The following is a 22,497-nucleotide window of genomic DNA, read 5'->3' on the forward strand; positions in this document are numbered from 1 at the left end:
AATTGTTTCTAGGTTAGGCATTGTGGATTGTATGACACTAATACAATATGATACAATATACTTTATTGTCCCATTGAGCGACATTTGTCACCAATAGTAAAACAGGCTGTTTTAGCCTACTGTCCTACTTGATCGAAATAAAAGATTTTATGCAGGCCCGTTTTATTTATTTTTTTCTTTCTGTGTAACCTACCTGCAATCCATCTCTGTTCATCTTTACACATAGCTGATATAGCAAGCATCGTATCCATGACTGTGTATCTTATCCGATGTGTTTGAGAGCGTGTGTGTGTGTGTGTGTGCGCGCGCCCTCGCACGCGCGTGTGTGTTGTAGGCCAATAGTCACTGAGTTACACAACCGCTTTCAGTTTCCGAGCCCTGCCTGACTGCTTGCTTGCCTGCCTGGTGGCTCCCCGCCCACCGCTGCTATCTGCTGCCTGCCTGCCTGCCTAGCTGTTGGACGGACTGGGGCAGATCCTCGCCGACCAGTTCCGTGTTCTCTCCTCTCCCAGTACACGGACCTGACTGCACGGGAGGACCCAGCGGTGTCATGGTGGACATTCCTGCCCAGTCGCGGCACCTTTAAGTCCGGGGACAGAAGGAAAGTGTGTCGGAGGTAAGGTAGGCTATGTGTTATTATTTCTGACAATTTCTTCGCGAATAGCGAATTCATCAGTCGACGTCGGTCGCGTTACGTTACAGCCAAACTTTGACGCTGCTGGCTGGACCTCCTCTTTCTCTCTGTCCCCCTCCCTCCCCCCACTCTCGCTCTCTCCTGAAACGCAAAGTGCGTCGCCGTGCACACTCACACGCGGGATTACGGTATGTTCACGCAATGTATAGCCTGCGTGCAGCAAGCTTCCTGTTCATGTCGTTAAAGTGTCTTAACATGAAGCTCTGTAACTTTTATGGTCGATACGTGCTGTGTGCGCGTGTCTTTCTGTGTGTGTATTGATGGGTATGTAAGGAGCTGCGACACACGCTTATGCTGGCGATACATGATCTTTTGAACATGTAGGCTATTACATGTAAGCGTGTATCAATATAGTGTGCGTGTGTCGTCCATTGATGTTGTTTTGACACAGGTGACGTAGACCATGACGCGCCTTAGCGATGAGATAAGCGGATCCGCTCCGTTTGAATAAATAGCAGGCTCATGTGTATGTGTGCGCGCGAGACACTTTGTCTCATTGATGGACACTGAGGGGGATTTTCTGAACTGCGCACTTGCGATTTTTCTAGCAAAAAGCGACCCACGCTGGAAGAAACAGGAGTCTGGAGTGAAGTAAACACCGTTTCCTCTGTCTGTAGGCAGTTTCTGTCGCGAGTAAAGCTGCCTGAGTCTAGCTCTGCATGTGTTCACCACTGTTTACACACCTGACGTGCACACAGCATTTTAATATGCGTTTGATATGACGTAATTTCATAAATGATGGACGGAATAGAAGAGAATAAACTGCTCCCCAGAGGAAAAGTAATACAGGCTTTTCCTCCTATATAGCCTTCCGTTTTTATTTTTGTAGCAAATGGGTTAAATTACAACTCTCACGTACTGTATGATCCAATACGCCTTCACAGTAAATAATGACTCAAAATCTACATTAACATAAGTCTCAAAAGAGACATTTTTCATTTTGTATTTGCCCTTGGCCAGGGACAGTAGCCCTATTCAGACTGCTGGTTGAAGGTGCAATATTTACATCCCTGTGATGTTTTGCCTTCAATCTGAATGTCCCTGAGACATGGGGGGGGGGGGGGGGCAAATGTGAGCCCCCTAATAATAAGACTGGCTGGAAAAAAAAGGAAAAAACTTTATTTAACAGTTCACAGTTCTTTCATAGTAACCATGTGGACAAATTGAAAAGCTTGTTGCCCCTTTGACTTGTTATGAGGTTGTTGTGTTTTTTTGTCCCAATCATTCAGTTTTCTGTTTGTCATCTGGAAAGTAGAACTGCAGGTCTAGGAACAAGTTAGTACACATTTTTATGATGATTAAACAGTTAAGCAAAATAATTCTCAGAATCCCTTAGTCATTAATCCCTATTAAAAGTAACTCAAAAATCTGTCAACATTTCTGTAAACCTATGCCTGATATTACAATATACAATGTAATTTTAAACCGGACACACTATCATTTACTGTCATTATTTCTTGGCTTATTTTAAGCACAAGGACTTAAAGAAAACATATGAAATATTACTTTATCTAGTTTTATTTTATGTCAACAATCATTTTAGTCCACTATTTTAGTAGGCTACAACATCACATGGATCAAATCACTGTTTTATTTCCATGATATTCCAACAGTAATACATAATGTCTTTGATACAGAATGGTGAATTTACAGAGACAATGCTGCCTTACTTAGTTGTTCTGAAAAAAGTCAACTATATTGCCACCATTCATTGTATGAGTAAATTATGATCCCTGATTTGGAAGTTGTGGCAGGTAAACTGACCAAAACAAAAATGTCCTTTTGTACTTTGATGTGAATTACATATTCAAACACGTATGAGATATAGGATGACGCAAGTGCACACAACCTGCTAGCAAAGAACCCTGTTTATTCTGTAATCATTATCATAGTAATTTGCATGATGACAAATATTTAAAGGTAGCCTGTTATCAAGTAATGAACAAACTACTCACAAAGGGAATGAGTCAGACCTGAGCACAGTGACTAATCCCACATCCAGAAACATTTACTATACTGCTTACTTCATTTACTGTAACAGCAGCATTGCAAATACAGGGTTTCTTAAAGGCATAGTACATGTGAAAATTCTAATTGGTGTAATTAATTCTAAAAAAGTGTATTATTAATCCTAATATCTATATTTGAAGCAGGGAAACCAAAATTAATTCAGATCCACTTAAGTAGGGGTTGGAATTGGGGCAAGTTGGAGAGTTTAGGTGCTTTCTATAGTAATGTGATCCTGGGAAAAAATAAATGTAGGTCAGACCTGCAACAATCCTGCTGCATAAATGTACATCATGTTATATCATGTAAAGTGTCTTTTAAGATGTATTAATTAGAGAGTGATACAAATGATTTACAATAAAACAGTTTAAACAAAAAAGATGTAAAGGACAGAGAAGGATCAAATATATAGACATGCAATAATTATGAATGAGTAGCCATGAAACTTAACATAGGTGCACAGGATTTTCAAAAAAAGGTCATTATGGTTGGTTTAGAGAGAACTGAATGGCATAATTTTAAGTCTGAGTAAAGTAAAATAATAAAGGAAAGGATTTATTTTAATTTTGTATTGAGACAATATCAGAACTTTCAGTTGTACCAAAAATAAAACACAAGTCTGAGGGGGAATGTTTATTTATGTTATATATTTTTATTTGTCACTTCAGGAATAAAGTTAAAATGTTAAAATAAACTTTTTTCTCATATTTTTTCTGTTGAATGTTTGTCTAGTCTCTTCTTCTGTCCAAAGCCTGCTTCGTATCCTGGACGATAATGCACTCTAATATTTTGGGGGGAACTTATTAGACCATAGTAAATTCGTTCGAATAGTACCCAGTATCAAAATGCTCAACAATAAACCAGGGTTGGTTAGAGGTTTTTTATTTGGTTTTTTTTGACTCAACATTATTGTCAAACATGAAGTACTAATAAGACCTATGAGGAGTTGAGTACTTGATTGACTGTAATGAATGACAATGGAGTTGCTCTTACATTTAAAAAGTTAAACTTGTTGGAGTTGTTGGACTAAATCCTGGTAGATTGTTGTTAAGAAGGAGAGTTTTCTACTATTCGGCGACTCAGAAACTTTTAATTGCCCTTACTGAATAAACTTCACCGTCCATCTGCTGAGTGGAACAATGCCCCACACCTCACAGTGACAGGTTGTGGATACTCAGCTTTTTGTTGGATAGGTAAAGGGCAAAACTGGGATACCATGGTCTCAAAGGCAGTGAAGGATTACTAAATCCATTGATCAAAAAAACTGATCATCATAGTTCATTAAGTCTGCAAGGTGACATTAAAAGCATCTGGTTTTCATCCAAGTCTTACTAACACTGACCTTTAAAGCGACTCTTTGCAAGTCAACAGCATGTGATCCTCGCGTTGAGCCTCTGCTTGATGATATTGTGCTCTGTAGTGAATTGGCACTTCAATATCAATATCTGATCTCTGAAGGGGCGACAGTAGCTCAGTCTATAGGCACCTGGTTTGGGAAGCGGAGGGTCGCCCAGTTCAGGTTTCAGTGTAGACCAAATCTGGAAATTTGTCTGGTAGTTGGAGAGGTTCCAGTTCACTTCCTGAACACTAACAAGGTACCCTTCAGCAAGGCAGGAGCACTCACTGTGGGCAGCCCCCTCACTCTGACGTCTCTCCATTAGTGCATGTCAATAGGATCCTGTTTTGGCATGTGTGTGTATTTGAGTCTATGAGTGTGAAGCATGTTACAACGGAGTGTAAAATGGAATTTCCCATCGAAGGATTAATAAAGTATATCCTCTTCTGATTTAATATTTAATTTTTAACTTTGTAATTATTCCATAATTTAAATATTATGTTTTAGTTGATCTTTTATGGTGTTTGTGTTTGTATGAAAGTGTTTGTTATTATTAAATCTTTGCAATGTTTTCTCTGAATTTAGCACAGTCCCACTCAAACCATTTGTGTTTTATGTCTTAGGGTACCTCCATCAGACAGCCCACACTTACGGAGTGCTGCCATGGGAATGAAGACACCAACAGTAGCAGCTCCAAAATGATGTATGGGCAGATGGATAAGAGGGCGACCAAGCAGAAGTCTTTGGCCTCCGCGTTGTCAGCTGACCTCCAACCCCTCCCTCATGAGTTAAAAATGGCACTGTGGCTGAGTCAAGGAGGAAAGCAAGACATCTTATTCTCCTGGAGTTTTTGGAATGTATTAAACCTGTATTTCTGAAAGAGGACTGCACAGACTGGACAAACCTGGTGTCCCTTTTTTTATGTTGCTGGGAGTAACATGGTTCATCAATCACAGAATTACATTTGATTGGGAGATGCTCCTGAAGAAAAACTGACTACAAAATTGAACTTCAATAAAAAAATGGAGAAGGATTTTACACAATAGGATGTCTAATCTCATACACTGTGGATAGTGAACACATTCGCTGTCCTGGACTTAAATCAGCCAAAGTTGGTGTAGTCAACCCTACACACCTAATTCAACTCAAGAAACAATCCTGTTTAAACTGTATCAGGACATTAAAGCCTGTTACTGTAATCCAATCCGTTGCCCATTGTTGTGAATGGATGTCTGACTCTTCTAAAACTAGAAGGTGACTTTTCACTTCAGGTTCAAACTGAAACCCTGACCCCGGGTCAGTATCTTGCTGCAACATTACATAAATAAACTCCAAACATGGCTGCTACAGGAAGGAGGCACTTGGTGCAAGACTTTAACCATTTCATCACCTGTTACCTGTGTAGAGGATACCTGATTAAACCGACCACGGTCACCGAGTGCCTGCACACCTGTGAGTAAAACACACAAAAACATGTGTTTGTTACTTCAATTGACAATGCACTACACTCGTTTCAAGAACTAGTTAATGACAGAATTCATTAAAGCCGCTGTACACCCACGCAGGTGTTGAATGTTGTTGAATTATTCTGGATGATTACACCAGGACAGGTTGTGAAAAGGTGGGACTGTGGTGACAATTTATGATGTAGAAACTTGAAAATGGTAACAGGTCACCAAGTCATCCTTCCAAAATGGATTTGTCAAAATGAACAGGGTAGTGGAGCTGTTAGTCAAAAACACCTTGACCACGTCCACATCGTCGTGACAACAGTTCTAATTATGGTCTCAATCACTAACACCTGTGTGGGTGACCCTACCCTTATCCAGTCCTGTCACTTATCTAGCTGGGTTTCAAGCTAGTGCTGCAATACAATTATATAGTTCATCATTTTATCATCATGAGCTGCCAATTAGTAAAAAAAAACATGTTGATCGCTGACACAAATATGTATTGCAAAACTTCTAATTTAGGCTATTTCTAGGGTGCTACCAAAAGGCTAAAATGGGTGTAGCCATTTGAAAATCTTAAACTCTGCTGAGTTGGAATACAGAGACGTTTTTCCATTTTACCATACTGCTAACATTCTATGTCCTTCTATTCTATGAAGCACAATTACACATTAGCACGTGAAATAAGACACTTTATAGTTTGTAAACTTACCAGCTACCCTGCAGCGTATTAAAGAGCCCATATTATGCCCTTTTTGAGGTTCGTATATTTAATCTATGTACCTACTTTTGTACGTTCACAATAGCTAAAGTCTGAAAAAAGTGTGTTTTCATGTACTGCTCCTCCTTGCTCCCTCTACGCTCTGAGTCTGTCAGCTACACTCTGTTGAGCCCAGACTGTTAGACCCCAGACGCTTCTCGGAAATTTCAACACGAGCTGCAGGGCTTGCCACAACGAGCCAATGGGCTTAGATCAGTGATCTCACACTGACAATGACGTCGGACTGACACATTTTTATCGAGGGGGGCTAGAACCGAGCGTTACATGCAGCTAATGCTACAGCTAACAGGAGGACGTAGGAGAAGCCGCGTTTCCGCTTACTTTGAATTTTGTACATAGATGTGCCTAAACATGCACAGGACACTTGGAAAACACACTAAAGAGCATATAAAACCAGAAAAAGCATAATATGGGACCTTTAAGGAATTAGCTTCTGATCTAGCGAGCAATCCGATTGCTTGCAAACTAGCAAGCTTACTAGCTGACTGTTGTTGATTGCTCATGTCATGTGTGCACATAAACAACATGACATCAAACTGTCTGATGAATATTTTCCATTAGTGAAAGTACTTTAATCCTGTTAAATGATGTTGACGTTGTTTCTTCTGCAGTCTGTAAGAGCTGCATTGTGCAGCACTTTGAGGACAGCAATGACTGTCCTAAATGTGGCATTCAGGTCCATGAGACCAACCCACTGGAGATGCTCAGGCAAGATACTCACTTTTATTATACAGAGCTTTTTTCTTTCTTTCTTTCTTGTAGTTGGTACTTTTAATCTTTCTTTATCTTCCTTCTCCATAGCTTTGTGTCGGCCTCTTCCTCCAAAAACATGTTTCTAGTTTTCAAAATAAACGTATTTTATGCTTTGAAATTTAGATTCCTTTCCCACCATTGTTTCACATTCCTCTTGATCCACTTGTTATTGTTCTCTTGTTTTCATCCAATACTTTTTTTAAACTTATGTCTGTTTTAATATCCTTCATCTTCTACAGCATTGTATTGTTTGTTCTTTTAGGGGATTGTCATCTGTTCTGTCCTTCACACTTTATCTGTTCCACTGCTCACTACCTACCAATCATACTTTGTTCCCTAATTTCCTAAACACTCAGCCTTTTATTTTATGATATTCTCCCTGATGCAAACTTTGTATTGCTGCTCTTATCTTAACACCTGTCACCTTCTCCTCTTTAACCTCCCTCCTTGTAACCAATAAAACCTTCTCCTCACCTCTCCATCATCGTTCTCTCTATCTCCTTGTCACACTCTTCTCTCTGTGTATTCTCAGATTGGACAACACCCTGGAGGAGATCATTTTCAAGCTGGTACCCGGACTGAGAGAAAGTGAGTTTGCCAGAGGAGCCCATCAATCTGTCTCCTCAGTTTTCAGTCGGTGATTAATTATGTGGCTTTTCATGAAAACGACTCTAAACATATAATTTATTACAAGACATGTAAAGGGGTTATCACTGCACACATAATAAGCCTCCAGCATGCATTGGAGCAACAATGTGGTGACCCCACACATGATTACATACAGCTTTTTCCTTTGCTGTGTACATGTAAATCATCTAATTAGTCAGTAAGTATACAATATTTGTGTAGCATAATTTCATAACAAATGTTATCTAAAGACACTTAACATTTTGTAATATCAAGAGCAGGCCCAGAATTCACTCTTTTTTTTTTTTTTATACTATCAGAGACACAACAGTAGTCTAACCACACATCAGAGTGATGACCAGATATTGGCTAACAGGTAGTCGGTGAGCACCTGTTCCCCAAATCTTTGTGTTGTGTCTGCACTATTGGCACTAGTTAGCCCTTGTGTGGTATTTTGGCATCATTGAACATGTTGTTTCTGCTTCAAATAAATCAGGGAGAAATCAGTGCAGGAGACTAGAAACTGAAGTGAGGAGTCAAGCTAACATCAACAACTACACTGCCATTTATACACTTTAATGTCACTTGATTAGTAGTTGATACTTCCTAAACCATGCCATTATTGAGTAAGATTGGTGTCAAATTGTTAGGCAACAGGGCTTTATTAAAACTTTATTATAACTTTATTAATAACTTTATTATTATGGAAGTTTACAGACTCAGTGCCCATTTATCGATAAATATTTAACCCCAAAAGTCCCAACATATTCTTTTCTTAGGCAGTGTCTTATGGTAATAATATTTGTAAATTTTTTAGACTCTGGTAATGTCCATACAATGCAGGAAATTCACCGGACCCCACTACAGTATACTGTATTTACATACTGCCAATCTTACTGTTTACTATTTCCAAATAAGTGTTTCTTTTGTTATGAGCACTCAGTTAAGAAAACACTGAGAGAAGCTAAATCCAGCTACTTTTTTTTTTTTTACTTCTGCTCTCCCTATATGACATAAGGGAGTTCTTGCTGAGATCAGTAAATCATCCATTTGTCAGTGTCACATTATGTCAGAGAGCTTGAAGCTGGAGAGTTTTAAAACAAGATGAAGACAAACAACTTTCTCTCTGCAGCCCAGGCTGCAAGAAGCTAAGTCAACATGTCCAACTAAAGCTGTGGTACCATAATTCTATGTGTCCATAACTTCACCTAAACTTACAGAGCACTCTGCAAAGAAATAGAACAAACATTATATTTTACCTCATGGTCAAGTGAAAGAACAAACAAATTTTCTATTTTTTTGCTTTAAAAAAAAAAAATCAGAATCACATGAAATCTATTGTATTGTTTTTTTTTGTCTTCACCAGACTCATGTCACATCCATATAGAGGATTTTGTTTCACCTTACACTTATAATAAGCCAGCCCAAAGCAAACTTAACCTCAGTTGGAATCAATAAAGTTTTATCTTTTCATTGATCATATGGGGCTTAAATATCCTCTAACTGTGCGGAAAGAAAGTCGCAGGCTGTTTTCTAAACCGCCTACTGTACTAGTAGTACATATACAGATTTAGGCAAAATGCAAAAACACGGATGTCGGTACTGATTTGGGAAAAAATCACAGTATGCATCAGACCAGTCTCTCTTGCGTACTGTTTCCCACAATGCAAAGCACAAGGTCAGAGATCAAGATGACAGACAGCAACGGCTCATCATTTCCGGGGAAATAATCACAATCAGACCAAACCACACAAAGATACCACCAGGTATCATTTAGACTCAAAATCATGAAAATCAAAATGAATCACTTGTCAGCTTTTTTTCAGACTGTAAGAAAATGCTACACCGTAGTGGTGATTGATGTGAGCTGGGTTGTTGTTTACTTCCACATTCCAAGACCAGAAACCTGGTGTACTGCAAAATAATCACTGACTGTCAGTCCTACTACATAATACTGTCAAATGTAGTATGCAAAGTACATTCTACGTTCAGTAGTAGTATGCTGTAGGCGGTTTAAAAACCAGCCATAGACATCTGTGTAACCACATTATGACTGACTGTGTATTTGAATATAATAACATGAGCTAATCACAAGTTTTACAATAAATCAAATGCCTCAAATGCAGAAGTATTTGAATAAAGACCTAAAACACAAATGTTTATAATCAAGGTTACACAATAGTTCAAACTGAGGCTTGTGGTGAATAGATGTTATCTATCTGTGATTAAATGAGCGCATGTGGCTCATATACGTAGATAATATATTCTTAGGTCACTTAAGGAGTTTTAGCAAGACCTTTTTAACATCTGAGAATTACTTTAGACAATTGGTAAACTCAGGTTTCATCTTCATAGTTTACAGCTTTCTTTGACTTCTTTGAAATGATTTCAAAAGCATTAAGAGATAAGAGCTTAACTTTTTCTTGATTATAATTCAGGGTTCAGTCTGAGTGTCTGATTTGGTTTCCAGTCATGCTTGTTAACACTGTCTTCTTTGTATCTGTTATTTTTGTGAACCAGAGGAGGAACAGCAGGAACTGGAATTCTGGAAGAAGAACCCGCCCAAAGAGAATGGCCAAGGCAAGCTGCTTCAGGATGGTTACTATGACACAGCAAAAATAATACCTGTACTTTAAAGGGTTTAGATTTTTCAAGTATATTCAAGTATTGTTCTTAATTCAGACTCTGTGTGTTTAGTTCAACGATGTGCAAAACTGATTCATGATACACTTTGTAATCCATTACATACGTCTAATCTAGAAACCATTGCAGGGAAACAGAGAGGTCATGTGGTTACTGTTTTCAATGTAAAATTGAGCTTTCTTTGTCAGAACAGTTTAGTTACCACATTATTATTTCCTCCTCATTCTTTGAGGAGGCAGATTGTTGTCCTTTAATGTCTTGATTCATCAGTCTTTGAATAATCAGCACATTTGAGTCAGCTCATTTAAATCTGGGACAGGGGATTCCCTGCTAACATATCACACATCCCCCTTATGTAGACTTCTTGTGAAAACAGAGCATGTTCTGCTCTCTAAATAAGAAAATAATTCATTGTGATCATTTATCACAACTCAGTTGTTTGTTTTGTTATGTTTTTTATCCTTATTACTAACCACTTGTTTAGTCTGGTATGTAATATAAAGATAGACTGTAGTGGCTACCTAAAGTTTACTTAGAGATCACCTGTAATGTCCATGCTAGCTGTTAACGTCCAGTGACTGACATCACTCAGTGTTGTGTGTGTTGTGTGTGTTGGTACAGCAGAAAACTTGACGTGTCAAAGACTCGGACTGCCCGATGTTGGAGGGGATGACGGCGATGGTGATTGCGGCGGCGGTGAAGAGGATGGTGGCGATGACGACTACCACAGGAGTGACCCTCAGATAGCAATCTGCCTGGACTGCCTACGCAACACAGGACAGTCGGGCGAGAGCACTGTCTCGGTGTGTTTGTATAAGAATTTATGTGCAACTTTTAAGTTCAGAACTTCTTAAATGATATCTTTGAACATGGAAGCCCTATGGTTCGTTTTCCACTAAAGTTTGCTGCTTGGTTAGTAAATGATTCCAAGCTTTTGGGACAGTCCATTTTGAGTTTTTTGTAACGTTTTTTGGGGTCCTATCGTAGAAAATCCCACTTTCATTTCTTTAGCTGCCAGGGTGTAATATCATTTGTCCCTCGTCCCATTAGGATTTAATGAAGAGGTTCATCCGCTGCTCCAGCAGAGTCACCGTGGGAACAATTAAGAAGTTCCTCAGTCTTAAACTAAAGCTGCCCAGCTCTTACGAGGTAAGAATCACATTCATTCAAAAAATGTCTTTATAGGAAAAATATGTGTTGAGTGTTTTATTTATACTTGTCCAGTCTCAGACAAAGTCATGAAAAACCTTTTAGGAGGCTTTTGTGTCTCTATTATTTAAAGGTATGTAGCAGAATGAGGCTGAAGCGGTTTTCTTTTTGGACATATTTTGTTTTGAATTGTATTTATATTGTTTTCTTATATTATTTATACTCATATATTTAAGTTCATTGACAGTTTGAGTATTGTTGTAAGATAGCTTTTGCTCTTTTATTTGACTTGTGCTCATTATGTTGCACTAAAGCAACAAGCTAAATTCCTTTCATGTGTAAACCTACTTGGCAATAAACCCGATTTTATTCTCTTGAGTTCTAAGCAAATGAGTAATGGTCTCAAAAGTCAAACTGTTATGGGAGTAACTGGGACTCTAAAATCAGCCAGTGATCATAAAGCCAGACTTCATTAATATTCCATTCAGCTTTACTTTACCAAACAACCAACAATCTGTTGGCTTCCATATTTGCTAAAGACTGAGTTTAATCTAGGATGTATCACACACTCACGCAGTCTTTCACGCACTCTCACATGTAGTGCAGCCTCCCACTCATAACCACTGTGAACTTCCCCTTTCCTTTCAGCCTGTGCATCAGGACTAGCATTCTTTTTATTCGGTTTCCCTCATTTGTTTTCTGTAGTTCGGTGCCATGTTTGAAAGGGCTTTCTTGTATCGACGCTTTTCACAAATTGAATTGTTTTGTTGCCTCCCTTTCTTCTTGGCTCCTTTGTGCAGCTGGATGTGCTGTGTAACGGAGAGATCATGGGCAGAGATCACACTCTGGAGTTCATCTACATGACCCGATGGAGGCTACATGGAGAGAATGTAAGGCTGTCACCCCCCACTTCCTGTTTATGTGTGTGTCTGTGAGTGTGTTTGTAGCATGCCGTTGTGTAGATGCATCAGTGCAGGAAAGCATTTGTTTGCGAGTGCATATTTACTTTGTTCAAATTTAAGTTTAAAGTTGGCTCAAGATAAGATTAGGGCTGTAGCTGAGTAAAGTTAGTAATAATGAGAGTAAGCAGAATTCTCTCAGAAGAACAAATACTATGCTGGAAATAACTTGTGATGGTTGAATCACTTCTTCATTCTGTGCTTAATGGTTTCTATATAAAGAATGTTTTTTATTTATTTTACTCAGATTCAGTGAAGGCAGGATGTCACTTTTCTTATTGTTGTCATTATTCTGTTAGTATAAAAGGCTGCAATTTGCACAGTTCGCACAGAGTTTCACATTGCATTCCTTTTGCTCTGTTATGGCCATGTTGCTTGGGTTAATGTCACTGCCTTCTCCAGGAACTGCATCAGGATTATCTTTACTGACATTTCCAGCTTCTTGAATCTGACCAGTGCATAGTATGATGCTGCAGAGCACCAGTCACTTATGATTGGCAGTTTCTCTGTATTTACCACAATGGCTGTGATCTGATTTCGGGATGTGTCACGTTTCTCCCCTAGACAACATGCAAATCACTTTGAGTTAATATTGCTCATTTCTAGTGCATTCTTAGGATGTCAAGATCATTTCAAGGCTAATTTTGCAACACAGTGCCAGACAAAGTGTCAAGCAAAACTCAGGCTGCGTTTGTTTGTGCCTTTCTGTTGACTTTGTTATGTAAAAGAAACTTAGCTTATTTGCTGAACACACCTTTTCACCAGCTTGATGTAATTCTTCTGAAACAAAGACATAACTCACACGCTCATGCTAAAGAAACAAACCTTTGATGAAAGGTCCTGACTTTCCAACATTTCTTCATTTACAAGGTTTAAATTTCAATCTCATGTGGATAGAAATACAAGAGCGTTTGCACAAATGGACATACAACAGCAGGAGTTGTCCTTGTTTAAGGTTAGGGTTAGTGTGCACATGTAAGTGTGTGAGTGTGTGTGTGCGCGCGTGTGTGTGTGTGTTTTAGTGTGTATTTAAGACCTTTTTCTGTGGCTTAGCATAGGTTAAGTTATGAATGTACATATTTTAGTTTAAAAAATCTACACAGTAACTTTAAAGCACTGCATATCAGAGGTGATTAATCAAAAGGCCCTGACCGCTTGTTGACAGTGACTTAGGGGTGTACACAGCTGGTACCAAAGGAGGACACAGATACCAGGTCAGAGGTCAGGAGGTCAGGAGGAGCTGAAGCAGGGAAAGTAGAGGGAGAGAAAGCCAGGATGAAATGAGATTTTAAAAAAGTCAGTAGTTTCTGTGCTCTAGTTGTGCTCACATCAAAAGGGATAATATGAGTCAGAGTCATTTTCTTCAAATCATTTACCACGAACAATAACATTTATATATATTTACTTTTTTTGTGTGTGTTCTGGATCTGCATCTTCATGCAGTGAAAATAAAACACCTCAATGTTGTACATTATTCCGAGCTGTTATATAATCGTATTGCAGCTAAACCAGAAAAATGCACAACTTCTAAACATTTGTAATTGAAGACAAAGTAAAGCTGCTTTAAATTCAGATTTAATAAAGTCAGTACCATTCTAAAAGAAGAATGCCTTTGGGTATAACATACAAAGCCAACTGTTACCTGTTTTCCTACGACAGAGAAACATTGTTTGACCTTAATCATTCGGTTGGAACTGACATCCGTCTTATGTAATAATGAGATACAGATTGTCCGTTAAGTGTGCACAGATTGTCAGAATTTCAGATTTCATCATTTTCCATCTGGGCTTTTATCCCATATGGAAAGTTATGTAGCCAACATTATGTAAACATTATTAAACAGTCCTTATTACATTAAAAACACACTGGTACACTGCTCTGGTAAGTAATCCCTGCCAGCACTACTCCACTCACTGTTGTTAAAAAGACACATACTGATGATACACAGCAGAAAAAGACTGCAGGGCATACACAGCAAAGTTAATAGAGCTGTTCTGACTTATTGCTGTTAGTCGTGCTAAGTATTTAGAGCTGGAAAACTTTAAAAAAAAAAGAAAAAAAAAAGGATTTGTTACCAGGTGAGCATATTGTACATAAAGGGAAGTCCATTTTTCTATGGATGGTCTTAATTTTAAGAGAAAATCACGAGTTGTAGAAATAGAGGACCTCCATGTTTGTGCCACTTCGCATGATAAGTCACTTGATTAAACTCACAATATCCCCCCTGGGTTAAATGTGAAGGCTCCATACAATATCTGATCCTCAGTTTTTTTTTAAGATAAAGATAGAAAATAGAACAGAGGAAACAGAAAATCTTTTTTATTTTTTTTAAGATTTATTTTTGGGCTTTTGTGCCTCCACTGGAGAGATAGGATAGTGGATAGAGTCAGAAATCAGGGAGAGAGAGAGAGCAGGGATTGACATTTGGGAGAGCAGCCCCAGGTCGGACTCGAACCGAGGCCGCCCGTCTGGAGGACACATGGGACGCCACCAGTGCCCCAAAACAGAAACTCTTGCACAATAAAAATATATATCTCTAACCACAAATTCCTATGAGATTTTACAGGACTAATATTATTCCACGATTTCAGTGTTTTGTGGTAGAGCAGGCGATTTTTACCTTTCAGTAACAGACCCAGCAGATATTACAGAGGACTTATTATTTTGTTGTCTTATTAAATATGTCTAGCTCTTAAGGCAATGGACATGTTTAAGTCTCAGTCCTTTCACAACTTTTTCTTAACCTCTCACATGGCGTCACTGATTCTATATCCATGACTTATACAGTCTATGATGGTTTCATATAAAATGATTTTGTTATTAAATGTATTTTATTAGCTTTCTCCATTGTAAGTCTTCTTCTTACAGTCAAAGTCAGAATGATGTCCTACCCGGTGACTCGGAAGGATAACAACCAAGAAAGGATTTGAAATCCTGTTTGAGCCCTGTTTGGTTAAGGGCAGCGTAAGGAGAGGGGTGACGAAGAGGGTGAGAGACAGATCTGAAGCTTAGAGTCAGAGATGGAGACAAAGAGACGAGGAATAAAGAGTATTCATTCATCTGTCTCATCCTTCTGTCTACTTAACAGTTTGGCTTCATTTACTCCCTCTGACAGGAAACTGCCTTCAGATTGCCATCAAACTGATGAGCAAAACATGACACTGAAATTATATCAAGATTGAACTGTTCTGGATTCTGACTGGATGATCAACACACTCAGAGGGTTCTTATTGCTGACTGACAGTTCATTATATCACCCAGCACTAAAAACAAAGACTGACTAAAATGGACCTAGCAAATCTGTCTTTTCCCTTCAAAAGCAAATATATTAGAAGAAAAATAAATAGTAGCTGGACTCCATTCATGAACATTTTTCTTCTTGTTCCTTGTACTGCACAGACAGGAGGAAGCTTCATAAGAGTCCCATGTGGTCATGCACAGGTTAATGCTTGGCTAAGTATAGGCAAAGGTGAAATTATGCTTTTTCTGGTTTTATATGTCCTTTAGTGTGTTTTCCAAGTGTCCGGTGCATGGCTTCTCCTACGTCCTCCTGTTAGCTGTAGCATTAGCCGCATGTAACGCTCGGTTCTAGCCCCCCTCGATAAAAAATTGTCAGTCCGACGTCATTGTCAGTGTGAGATCACTGATCTAAGCCCATTCCCTCGTTGTGGCAAGCCCAGCAGCTCATGTTGCACGCTCATTAACTTCTGTAGCACGCCCACGATATGCCGTAGCCTGCGGTAGCACAGTAGTGCTAAGGTGCTAATGTTTATGCTCCCCTCGGATGGAGCCAGTGGCTGCATTCCCAATGTGGTAAAAGAGGCGGGACATTTCTGAGAACCGTGCTGAGCAACTGACCAATAACGGCAGAGCGGATCGGCAGACCAATCAGAGCAGACTTGGCCCACGTGGGGTCTAACAGTGGGGGCTCAGCAGAGCGTAGCTGACGGACTCAGAGCGTAGAGGGAGTAAGGAGGAGCAGTACATGAAAACAGACACTTTTTTTCGGACTTTAGCTATTGTGAACGTACAAAAGTAGGTACATAGATTAAATATACGAACCCCAAAAAGGGCATAATATGGGCTCTTTAAGATTTGAGGACATTTTTTACTGAATAAAAAAACGTAGGTTTGGTTTGAACTCAAGTTCAGCCAAAATAATCTGGTAATGTTTTTCGCTTTACTAATCTCAGTTTACACATTTTACATAACAATGTAGAACCTGTACATATTCTGGTTTATGTTTTTTGTTTCTTTGTAACCCAAGTTGAAATGACCAATCAGGTGTCAGTTGTGTATGATGGAAGAATAGTCCTTTTAGAGAGCAAAAGCAGGCGAGTCCTTGAAACGATTTATTTTTCTCTTTAAACAATTATCTGTATGCAAGTGGAGCTAATAATCTGTTCTTGATCAAAAATATCGACTTGAGCGACAGAACTGCTGGACACTGTTCCGTGCAATCCACCCAGCGTTTAAATCTCCTGACTTTCTGGAATTTATCTGAGATGATCAATCAGACCTTCAGTACACATACAATAATTTTAAGAGTTGTTTGTAACTTAGGTCAGACTTGTCAGTTGCAAAGAGATGATAAGACAATTGGTTTCTTTTTTGGGCTCATACCTCTCTCTCTTATTTCCACCTCTATCTAATGTCCTATCTCTGCACTAAAGGCACAAAAAACAAACAAAAACAAAAAACTAACATTTAGTTTCAATTTACTGGAGTTGAGAATCGGATGATCCTTACTTTCATAAATTTGACACCAGAACAAAATGCTTGTAAGCTGAACAAAATGATGCCTCAGTGCTGTGTAATAAAAGTGTGTGGAGACAGATATGCTGAGCGAGAGAGTGTCAGAGAAGCAGACACTGAGATGCAGTGATCTTCTGTTTAGGTTAGATTTAGTGTGGTCCTTTTTATTATTATTTTTAGACGTGATGCAGCAAAATGCAGAAAGCTGGAGCAGATGACAGCAGCTGTACTCTGCAGCACCAGCAGCATCAAGCTGCCAGAAATAGGAGACAAGACTCCACACCAGGAGACACACTCCTCACTTTGCAGCGGCTCTCACAAAAACACTCACCTTTATTCTCTTTAAATATTTTATGTAAAGGGCAGCTTACATCTTTTGACTGTTTCAAATGTGCTTAATAGCTGAGGGGGGAAAATGTACGAGTTGACATTTCTATTATTTACCAACAATGATGGATGGCTAACTGAATGGGCCTAAAGGCAACAAGCCCACACAGCAGCCTGAAAGTTCATGGAACCCCTAGTCCAAGCCATCCACTGTTTACTTCTGAAAATCTGAGGGTACTAGCTAAATACTCAGCAAGAGGAAAGCACATGGCAGATCCATCCCTCCATCATCTGTACCACTTAATCGTTTTCGGGTCGCGAGGAGCTGGAGCCGATCCCAGCTGTCTGTGGGCGAGAGGCGGGTACATTGGAATGATAGCCAATCAATCCCAGAGCTGACATAGAGACAGACACTCACACTTACATCTAGGGGCAATTTAGAGTCACCAATTGACCTAACGAGCATGTCTTTGAACTGTGAGAGGAAGCAGGGGTACCCACAGGAACCCCAGGGATGCACAGGGGCAACATGCAAACTCCACACAGAAAGGCTCCCTTCCGACGGGGGATTCGAAACAGCAACCTTCTCGCTGTGAGGCAACAGCGCTAATATCTGCACCACTGTGCAGCCTGCATGGCAAATGATTAAACCAAAATCTGGGAAAATAGCTGTCTCCTCAGGTTTACTACAGGATGTTTGGTGTACAACTAAGTATTGTCAGCATGAAAAAGAGGCTTTCTGAAATAGCTGCAGATATTTTTTGTCTGACAACAGAGGTTAAATTTGCAGATGCCATTTGTTGACATGTTTGCTCTCAACTCTGCAATGTGCTGTTGTGCACTATGTTGATTCTTTTTTTTTTCAAGTTCTTCATTCCCACATGGACTTGTGTATTTGTGGCAGATTGCATCAAAAGCTTTAAATAGTTCCAGTTAAGTGACTTGGATCTTGTTAACCCTTATCAGTATTCCAACTTACTTGTTGATTTAAGTTTATCACTTCTCACTTTCCACCTTGAAGCATGTTGGCTTAAAACATAGTTTTATGGTACTTAGGTGATTGTACCTTTTGTTTTTGAAATATGAAACATCAAAATGTCATATTTTTATTCAAAACTTAGAAACCTGGAATCGAAAAGATTTTCCCCTGGCCCCAACATAAAGAGTGGATTTATCTACTTCACTCCCACGCACAATTTATATCAAGTGTCACGTTTAAGACTATGGGTGCTTTTCCAAACACTCAACAGCCTTTTTGGAAAATTAACTTTTCAATTGCTCCTCAGCAGAGCGAGCAGCAGCCAGGCCTCTTAATACTTTTTCTGTTTTATTTCTTCTGCATCAGACTCTTGGCCTCCATTCCTTCAGAGCAGAGCGAGGTGGATTCTCTGGAAACAGTTGAATGGAAACAGTTTTATATTCTTCTTTAAAACCAGAATACAGGGAACCTGCAGTTTGAAGTCAGATGAAAGCAAAGTGTCAACCAACTTGTGTTCTCCCAAGTAGATAAAATATGGACGTGTGAGCTTTATGACACAGGTTAAAACGTTTTTAAAAAAAAACATGTCTGGCTTTGGCTGTAAATACTAATACTGGCTCCTCCACTGCCTAAATAGTCATGACCTCAGTGTGTTGACTATTAAGAGGTCTTATATACAACTTAATGACAGTGAACTGAATAGTACATGTCTTTAGGATTACTAAGGGATTCTAGGGGCCTAGTAAACAGTATCATTGCACAGCAAATACATTTAATTTCCTGAAATGAACTAAGAAGGTGTTTTTTACTTGTAGTCAAATAAATAAGGCACAGCTATTTTAATTAGTTCATAATGAATATGGAAATACAAAATATATGTGACAGCTTACATTAGCCCCATTTAGTTGTTATTTTAGCTTTTCAGCTTTTTGTTATATATGTGCTTTTGACCATGATGTTTTTTCAGTGCAAGTAATTCGTTCACGTAACAAGGGTTAAAAAAATGTTAAAAACCTGCACACAGGATTGTCCAGCTTCAGTGATTCAGTTTTAATCAAAGGCTTACTTGCACTGTTGTAGCAGCAGCAGTGGTGTGTTTGTCCCCTTAAGTGTGTTTACTTTTACAGTGTGATGACTAAAAGATTGATTTCTTCTTTCTCAAACACTTCTTTTTTTTTTATGTGTCTCCCTCAGACGTATCCCATGGTTCTTGAGTACCGGCCACGGATCGACTTTGGCTGAACCGCAAGAGGAGAAACAACAGTCATTCACTTACAGACTTAAACACACACACACACACACACACACACACACACACACACACACACACACACTCCTGCAGACATACATATTAAGTAAGAAACACAATAATGTAAAACACACACACACACACACACACACCAACATTCATGTGCCCACACCGTGCAGAATGAGAGAGAGATTTAAATGTATTTTTGTACAGCCAACAATGAAGTGCTTATGTTGTTATGGTAAAGAGGTTTTATGCTCCATAGAATAATATATGCTATAATATATGATATTTTTAAATGTATGTCCCTGTGCCTAAAACCTGTTGAGATCAGAAATGAAGTATGACCATATCTTTGCTTTGCCTGTTTAACTCTGTAGATTAAATGTTGATTTTCTACTGTTGATGGTTGTTCAGTTTCCTTTGATCACACTGACTCTCCTCGTCTGATAATGAGTCTTGCAGGCCTAACACATGGCCTTAAAAATGCTGGCTGTTTCCTTGAGTCCCCATTGGTTACTTTGGATCTGGTACATATGTAAATTCACAACTTTATTATCTTATACCCTATACCAAATGACTGAGTAATTTTACCTAACAGATAGTTGCAGATTAAAATCCTTAAAATGAATGATCACACTTCTTTTCTCCACCAGCATGCTATCTGTGAGCGTATAGCCTACATCATTCATTCTCAAACTGTGGTACGAGTACCACTGGTGATATGTGGGATTCCTCTTGTGGTACTCTGGGGAGTCTCTGACTTTTTTTATTTTTTTAAATAAAGATGTACAAATCAAATGGTTGACTAGCAAAGCTGTGATCGCAAGCAAGGGAAGCAAATATGACTTGATAATATGAATTATTTCCATTTGTGGCTCCAAACGGGAAATATTAGAAAGAAAAGTGTGGCGGATACGTTGAGCAGCACAGCAGGAACTGAAGTCAACAACAGTGAACCCAGCACTAATGCAAGAGGCGACATAAGCAGTGCCAGTTGAAGCTTCGGCACCCACTAGCAGTAAACAACGCAAAGCAGTACGAAGTCTGGATTCTTTTGGAGTGGCACAGAGAATGAGCTCAGTCCGCAGTGTGTGGTGTGCGGTCAATAATAAATAATATGCATACAGTATCAGGAATAAAAACGCCTCCTGTATAACTATATAGAACATTGCACAAAAAGTAGGGGAATTTGTGTTTGGTAGATTATTTTTTGTTTTAACAATGCTTCTTGGCGATAAATGTTATACCGTTGGAAAGCCAGTTTATTTCCCTTTCAAATGGTGACACATTTGTAAGGAACCCACATTTTTGGGATAAGTATGTGGGTATGTGGGTTGCGCCCATGAAAAACATGCCAAACATTCTTTGCCAATGCATGTATGTAGTGGTTCTCAACCTTTTCACAATGAGTACCACCTCAGTGAATGTTTGGCTCTTCAAGTACCACCATTATGGTGTGTAGGGCTATTTAACTACATAAAACAGTACTACGAGTAAGACAACAATGTAAAATGTACAGATAGTGTCATCTCAAGAAAAGCTAACTGGGTATATAACCATAGAGGGGACTCCAAGGAGGCGCTCACAAACGATGCTGTTGGCATTTCCTCACTGAAGGTGGGGTGAAAAAATGCCCCGTTGCTAGAATTTTGGACACCTTATTGACTGGGTGACTTTTAGCTAAGATCAAAGTTTAGGTAGTTGAGAAATGCTTTGAAACACCTTGAAGCTTGAAATGCTAGCCCATGCTAATACAACAAAGTAAGTCACCTTGGCTATCTCAACAACAGTACACATGGGGAAAAGTCTGGAAAATTTCCCCCAGCAACGTGAGGGAAAGTAATATCAACAGGAATCTAGTTTAAGTCTAGTTATTCATAATGTGGAAGATAGCCAGTCTATGCAAAATCTAGTGTGACTAAAAAGTATCTGGATTTGGGAGGAGGTCACACTTCAGGCTTTAAAAATCTTGCTAAAGTCTTTTGATAGGCATCAGCATAAAAATGATTGACACTGATCAGCAACAATAACAAGCACCTACTTATTTACAACAGTCATTTTATTTAAAGAGAGACTGTAAAATGTTACTGTTGTAACCTTGAAATGAATGATTTAAGTACTTCCTCTGTCACTGCTCATACCTCACCCAAACATGCACACACACACACACACACACACACACACACACACACACACACACACACACATATATTCAATATGGTTTATGTCTTGTGGTGATCAGGGTGAAAGAGTGTGTCTGATAATAAAACGGGTGAATTATGTCTTTGCCTGAATATATGAATGGAGAGAACAGAGGGGAAAAACAGGCAGGAATGTAAGTAATGACACACACACACACACACACACACACACACACACACACACACACACACACACACGTGTCATGATGACCTATATAAACACTTGTATAGCAGGTGTAGCAGATGGCATGCTTCCATCTATTCCACACCAATGTATGTGCTTAATGTGAATGCATAAACACACACACACACACACAAGCATATGCTTATACACACTGCAGAAAAACAACATCTTCTCAGTTTTGCACACATATCCCTCCAGGTGTTGGTTTTGCACTTGTAGTTGTTTTTTCAGGTCAGAGTTATGTAGGTCAAAGGTTCCTGTGGGTTTCTATATGACCCACTGTAATGATGCTGACCTCTTAACTCCGTAGTACCCTCTGTGTACATTTTGAAACGATGAAATGGAGGGAATAGTCAATGGATCTGGTTCATAAAGGTATAGTCTAGGTACATTTGTTTT

The 22,497-nt window shown here is 39.1% G+C and overlaps 1 protein-coding gene across 4 annotated transcripts; it reads left to right on the plus strand.

Annotated features, from left to right (window-relative positions):
* Positions 1–353: 353 nt before the first annotated feature.
* Positions 354–20,114, plus strand: LOC132975686 (polycomb group RING finger protein 5-B-like). 4 transcript variants are annotated; one of them, XM_061040407.1, is made up of 9 exons: positions 354–616; positions 4,661–5,489; positions 6,881–6,977; positions 7,555–7,610; positions 10,170–10,234; positions 10,922–11,095; positions 11,343–11,441; positions 12,242–12,331; positions 19,656–20,114. In XM_061040407.1, the coding sequence occupies exons 2-9, from the start codon at positions 5,375–5,377 to the stop codon at positions 19,701–19,703; spliced, it is 744 nt and encodes a 247-aa protein (XP_060896390.1). In that variant the 5' UTR covers positions 354–616; positions 4,661–5,374; the 3' UTR covers positions 19,704–20,114. The 4 variants fall into 4 exon arrangements, with proteins under 4 accessions (XP_060896390.1, XP_060896388.1, XP_060896387.1 ...); XM_061040405.1 differs by having other exon boundaries at positions 357–621; positions 10,170–10,229; positions 10,914–11,095; XM_061040404.1 differs by having other exon boundaries at positions 357–616; positions 10,170–10,229; positions 10,914–11,095.
* The last annotated feature ends 2,383 nt before the right edge of the window (positions 20,115–22,497 follow it).

This window comes from Labrus mixtus, chromosome 6, assembly GCF_963584025.1.
Source record: "Labrus mixtus chromosome 6, fLabMix1.1, whole genome shotgun sequence".
Lineage (NCBI taxonomy): Eukaryota > Metazoa > Chordata > Actinopteri > Labriformes > Labridae > Labrus > Labrus mixtus.